Source organism: Dreissena polymorpha, chromosome 1 (assembly GCF_020536995.1).
Source record: "Dreissena polymorpha isolate Duluth1 chromosome 1, UMN_Dpol_1.0, whole genome shotgun sequence".
Classification (NCBI taxonomy): Eukaryota; Metazoa; Mollusca; class Bivalvia; order Myida; family Dreissenidae; genus Dreissena; species Dreissena polymorpha.
In genome coordinates, this window is record NC_068355.1 from 64,924,706 (window position 1) to 64,931,329 (window position 6,624).

At 35.9% G+C, this 6,624-nt stretch overlaps 1 protein-coding gene across 1 annotated transcript; it reads left to right on the forward strand.

The window, feature by feature from the left end:
* Nucleotides 1-1,575: 1,575 nt before the first annotated feature.
* On the forward strand, nucleotides 1,576-5,680 carry LOC127865298 (uncharacterized). The gene is made up of 5 exons (XM_052405305.1): nucleotides 1,576-1,902; nucleotides 2,717-2,895; nucleotides 3,963-4,117; nucleotides 4,438-4,613; nucleotides 5,498-5,680. The coding sequence occupies exons 1-5, from the start codon at nucleotides 1,587-1,589 to the stop codon at nucleotides 5,536-5,538; spliced, it is 867 nt and encodes a 288-aa protein (XP_052261265.1). The 5' UTR covers nucleotides 1,576-1,586; the 3' UTR covers nucleotides 5,539-5,680.
* The last annotated feature ends 944 nt before the right edge of the window (nucleotides 5,681-6,624 follow it).

Here is a 6,624-nt window from a genome sequence, read left to right on the forward strand (position 1 = left end):
AGTTTTCCATCGAACATTGACGGAATTAGGATCCGAATGCATTTAAGACGACATTTACGAGGGGGTGGGCTTCTAGAGGGTTTATTGCGTACAATTTTACTCGATACATATCAATGGTTGAGTGACAGTCACATACATAAGCAGAAACATGCACTTTTGCAATTATTTTGCTTTTCGCGATAAGCATTTTTTATATTTTGACACAGTTTTTGGAATATGTGAGGTATTTCACACAAAATAACTTCTCGCGTTATCAAAGCTTGTGACATACTAGTTGTGGATGTACATATTATGCACATATAATGTAAGTCACTATAAAATACTGATGTTACTATAATTCATTGAATTTAGTCTGGATTGATATCGTGATTACAAATATACCTATTTTGCCGACTCTACCAAGGTTTGGTCGACGTTTTCATTAGTGTAGTTGATGTTTTTGAAGGTGTTCATTAATGTAGTTGTTGTTTCATAATGTTTTCATGAATGTAGTTGTTGTTTCACAACGTTTTCATTAATTTAGTTGTTGTTTGATAACGTTTTCATTAATGTAGTTGTTGTTTCACAACGTTTTTACTAACGTAGTTGTTTTTTGCATGGTTTCCTTAACGTACTTGTTGTTTCACAACATTTTCATTAACGTAGTTGTTGTTTCACAACGATTTCATTAATGTAGTTGCTGTTTCACAACGTTTTCACTAAGGTAGTTGTTGTTTCACAACGCTTTCATTGACGCAGCTGCTGTTTCACAAGTTTTTTCATAAACGTAGTTGTTGTTTCACAAGGTTTTCATTAATGTAGTTGTTGTTTCTCATGGTTTTCATTAACGTAGTTGTTGTTTCACAACATATTCATTAACGTAGTTGTTGTTTCACAACGGTTTCATTAACGCAGTGGTTGTTTCACAAGGTTTTCATTAATGTACTTGTTGTTTCACAACGTATTTATTGCTTATTGTGTCGTTTCACAACGTTTCAATTAATTTATTTTTTGTTTCACATTAAAAAATAATGCTCGTCCTAGGTTTCTTAGAATCGAATGCGTTTTCAAACTTAAATTTCATTGTGAAAAGCTGAAACGAATGTATTCATCCGTCATCGTTGTGTGAGAAGCATTACGTTGAATACGACAGGATGACGCACTTGTATATGCAATTACCTAAAAATCGAATTGATTGGTATAGTATTGAACGCAACGACCAAAGCGTCCGAAGTTGAATTCGAACGAACATGTATTTGTTTTTAATTATTCCACAGAACAAATGCTGGTTTCCTGAGCCCGAAAGTTTATTTTGTAACCCTACACATTTAGATAATTAGTTTGTTTGTCATTAGGACATGACAGTTGGCATTAAGGCAATAAAGAACGTATAATATTTCAATTTTAATTGAAATATTAAAAAAAAATCCAGGTTTCCTAGATCAGCATTCATTGACGTTTAATTAATCGACAACATTTTGCTAAATGGTTGTGTGCACAAGAATTTTGACCATATCTGGATTCAAAGCATTTGATTTAATCGTCTCTAATCGCGAAGTCTCGCGTATACGGCTTTCATTAGATCTTTTACAATTGTCAACCTCGGGATGAACATGGCGTTTTTAAAGCGCAAGCAGAATCAGCTTATCGCATTTTTTATCATGTTATTTTCACACAATTGTGGTGCCGAAAATACCGAGAATACATTCGTTGCTACGCCAGACTTTGCTCTGACGATGTCATTCAAGACGGTGACGTCATCATCAAAGGTGCGTTGCGTCGGCGCATGCGCGGCGGACCAGAAGTGTTTGAGCGCAACCTACATGTTATCGACTAAGCAATGTCTGATGTCTGAACTGCCTCTGGTTGCCACAGCGGCGAGTGGAACTCCGAACAACGACGCCGTTACTTATAGCATGGATGGTAAATGTAGATTGTTTACTCCATTTCAGAAATGTACTTGCTTCGATTGTTCGTTGTTGAAATGCTAATAGACAATGATTTCGAATACTGGTACCAACGACTTCATCCGCGACACGATGTGCTCGAGTAGTTGAAAATCAACGCATCGGAACGACACCGAAGATATTAAATTACAACAATAAAATTTTGAAAATTATTGAAAAAATATTTCGAGCTTCAAATTTTCTAACACATAATTTTTACGGAAGAAATGATTCTTTGATTTTACTACGCGGTTCTCAGGTACGGACATTCTTTTCGAAGTTCATCAAGTGGGAAATTTGGCTACTATCATAATGGAATTTACCCTTCCGCTATTTTGATGAATAAGTTATATATTTAATTTAGATCTATGACGTTTTTACTTGTTTTCATAATATATTGAAATGTACAAGGAAACAAATTACAGTGGTATCATTGACTCAGTCACAGCACTGGTATTATTTTGCTTTGTGCACATTTGAAATACGCTTGAATGATTATAAACGCAAATTTTCATTATAGTTCAGTAGAGAATGAGGTCGTTTCGGGAATACCAATTATTTGTTTATCAAAGGTATAACGACAAATAAGGTTACTAATGAATTTTGCACTTCAACATTAAGGCGTTTGATGTCAGTACGCTCTTCACATGAAAGACTTGTGAAAGAAATAAAGAAAATTAATATAATAACTGAAAAATAGAAATATATTCAGGTGCTTGTTCGAACATTTATCGTATCTGTGAATATGTAAAAAAGTGAATAAAACGGTACCCTTTGTAATTTTTTTCCAGAATGGCTCTTAGTGTTCCGCGCTACTCCGGGTATATTTGTAGACGCACAAATAGCCTGGTTAAACGGAAGTAATGTTACTACAAGTGACGTCACTTGCCAGGTGTTAAGCGCCACAGAATGCGCTCATCATTACCGTCACCCGGTTGTTAATTTGTGGAATGTTCTTGGCGTGAAGCAGGTATGTAAGTACTACAAATCATTTAGTTAAGCCTATTTATTTGAGTCCGTTTGCAGCAAAAACCTAAGGCTTATGGAGTCATATACAGCTTATAGAGTGCGTTTCCTTTGAAGGATCAGTACGTCTGCTTAGTGCCTATTCAGGGAATATTGAGAACTATCATATATAGTGGATGTAACCTTGGATCTCCTGATCTCTAGGCGGACCCCATATGAGTCTCTGTCTGGGAAATATAGCTGAATGCATGTGCGTTAAGTGTCATCCAAGATTATGCTGTGCAGTCCGTTAAGGCTAATCAGCGACGATACTATCCGTTTTTATTGGTTGTATTTGTTTAAAGGAAGTCTCTTCTAAACAAAAATCCAATTTAGGGGGAAAGTGCCGTCCCTTATTAGCCTGTGCGTACTGCACATGCTTATCTGGTACGACACTTTATGCACATAAAGTAAAATGCCAGTTTCCCAGAACGAGGCTTATATATACAACGCCACAGCGACGTGTACGCTTGGTTGCAGCAGCAGCAGATATGAAATACCGTTTGTGTCAAAGTACGTAAACGCACTAAATGCACCAATAGATGTTATCGCAGTCATTAATCTTTTTAATTACAGGAGCGGCGGCGACGGCAGCAGCCTCACCAAAGGTTGCCGTAGTAATGAGAATTGTAGCAGAACTTGTATAAAGCAGTAACTAGTTCAAAAGAAGCGCTGTAGTTGTAAACGTTTAAAAGACCTACTAATTTTGCTATAAAATGAACAGAAGAACATTGAAAACATTTCATTCAATATATCCGAACGTTTTAAAATAAACATATGTTAGACTTATAAATATTGAATTGTCATCAAGACGCTGTCAGAAGTTGTGAAAAACAGAACGAATCACATCTATCGTTGGCACCTTTTAATAGAATTGATAAATGTTGGCCTCTTTGTTTCACTAACACCGCGCATGGTTGCTCAATTAACCGGCAAACGAGTCAGTAAGGTAAAAACAGAAGCCCCTCAAAACAGGCTTTAAAATAATATAAAATACTGTATATCTACAACTGTAAACAATTCCTATTCTAGGTTAAGCTCGTGTTCTTTAAAGGACAGCAACAGAAGTACATTATCTTCGATGGTATCGGTAGTGACATATCAAACTGGTTCAAGCAATCGAGGGTCTTGAATTCATCATGGTCGAACCTGGCCAGCGATACGTTGCCATTCTTTTCGATAGAAGGGTATTCATCAGTTCACGTTCTATATGAAAAAAACATTATTTCGTTCGTTGAGTCAATTATTATTTTTGTTGAAAGATATAATATACATAGATTTTATGTTATTGTTTGTACTGGTATTTATTCAGTATTTTTTTTATTTCTTACTTAATGTTTGTTTTACGGTTGTTGGTTTTACTTTGATGATCATTCGATTTATATATTGTTAAGTTCTAAGAAATATTTTTTTCCTTCAAGGTTAATACATTATTTTTTCCGATGACAGGAGTAAAAAGCCATTCTTAGTTCATAATCTGTTGTTGTTATTTTTTCCAATTTATTAGAGACTTTGAGCGGAACTTCTTAACGAGTTATCCCTACGACAGTTGTGAAAGCGACACATTTTATACACTCGTGCTAGAGGGCAGGACCGCAGGGAATCGCTGTTCCTATGAAGACCTCGCAACCTACCCACAATTCTTCTTCGCCACTGGTGACAAGCCTGGCAAGCCCATGCTGGGTTCGTTTTTCATTTTGATTATCAATGTCAAACGTAGTTTAAAATAATCTGGGAAGGTGCAAGCCTGGCCACCCCGAGGGCATGATGGGGTCTGTTTGATCATGAAGGTCATGTGTACTTTAAATAATAAATTTGGGGAGGTGGAAATACTTGAACTTGGGTAAATGGATGCTTAAAATAGGTCTTAATATGTTGGGGTGAAGGAATACTCTCTGAAGAAGATGTACACCTTCTGTCGGCATTGTAGGAGAACGTGAACACTTTTGTTAGAATGTGTGGGAGTGAATTAATACTTTCTTCCAAATTTGTGGGAGCAAATAAACAGTTAGAAGGATTCTGTGGAATATATATATAAACACTTTCTTTTGAATTTAGGGAGTAAATAAACACATGTTTAAGGACTTTGTCGGACTAGATGGGCACTGTCTACAAATTTGTGTCTGAGGAATTGATAACTCTCAACAAAATGTGTGTGAACATTCACACTTTTTTCAAAATGTGTGTGCGTTCTTCCAAATCTACGATAGTAAATGAACTCTCGGTATAAAACAAACACAAAGACATTGGTTTGACGTGAAAGCTAAAAGTTTCCAACTAACAGAGATACGATTATTTGTTGAAACACATATCTGACAAATTCAGTAAAATGTATAAGGTCGGGATCAGACGCAAAAACATTGGGTTGAATAAAGTGCTAAACAATTCCAACTGTTAAAAAATGTTGGAAAACATATCAGACAAACTTATAAAACTGTTAATGAGTCGGACAATTTTTGGTGGTGTCGGGGTACGTAAAATAAAAAATGTTCGGACTTTTATATTAAATATTAATGCATATCATTATTGATTTATACATCCCGAAATATGCTCTTATGCTTTTTCAGGGATGGCTCTTGCAGACCTCTTTGCCATCTTCATAAAGTAGACTCGTCGAATTGAGACGATCCTTGCAGGAGCATGGTACCGACGAGACTGGAGGATTTCATGATTGACCATTATGAAGTCGCAAACAATGTTTACGAACAAGTGTAAAGTTTGGTTGAAACTGAATAAATAGTGATTAAGTCTTCATCTTTTGGACATATCTACGCCAATACAATAATCATGTGTGTCGTTTATGCTTATTGCATGCGATTATGAGTTATTGTATGCGATTATGAGTTCTATAACATTATGTAATAATTTTATAAATTAGTCCAGAACGTTTTCTCTGGAACACATTTCGTGCTAGTATAATATCATACAAAGAATTCAAGACCACGTGCGACTATTGACAGACAGGGTAATCAAGTGATAGTCAAGATGGAGACGTCCGTGCGGAGTAATTTTTCGCCCTCAAAGTTGGTAGGACGCTTTCCCAATATGGTCGGGAAAAGACACGCTTAAATGATAATACAAATAATATCCTTTAATTTTAATAGAAAATATTAGATTTATATCCGTACGAATTTCGATTACGACTTTAGGCACATACGTCGACAAATAATAAGAATGAGATCCTAAACATTTAAGGATATTACATTATGTACAATGTATGGTTATACGAAAATGGCACATTTATGTCAGTCCCAAGAAAGCAGTTAGATCGCAAGAAAACTATTTTGCGTGACTATGGAATTGTCATTGTGTCCTCACTGCGTCTTAGGAATGCAGAGACGAAAATGATCATAAACATCAACCGCCTTCCTTCGTCGAGCAATAAGGGACCCCAATCCTTTCTATGGCGTAAGAACAATTACCAGTACAGCACACATGGATATGATGAAACTTCATGAATGCAAACAGTAGTCCGGATCAGCCACGATAAAATGAATTTTGTTTTGCACATCTTATTCATTTTTTTTTATATTGTGTTCACTTTTGTAACAGTGCATTGGACGCGTAAAGGATTCCCCTGGTGTTCGTATTTCGGCATATTTTTTTGTATATTATTTTAAAAGCGGAGTATACCAACGCAATGCTGTCTAGCAAACCCGGTTAATAATCAAATTACTGACAGTACTGGTGTGAC

What these genes read in the sequence shown, in the direction of transcription:
- LOC127865298 (XM_052405305.1), top strand. Translation starts at nt 1,587, where the DNA reads ATGAACATGGCGTTTTTAAAGCGCAAGCAGAATCAGCTTATCGCATTT. An exon ending in CGTTACTTATAGCATGGATG is followed by an intron (nt 1,903 to 2,716) that starts GTAAATGTAGAT and finishes ATTTTTTTCCAG; the next exon opens with AATGGCTCTTAGTGTTCCGC. An exon ending in ATGTTCTTGGCGTGAAGCAG is followed by an intron (nt 2,896 to 3,962) that starts GTATGTAAGTAC and finishes TTCCTATTCTAG; the next exon opens with GTTAAGCTCGTGTTCTTTAA.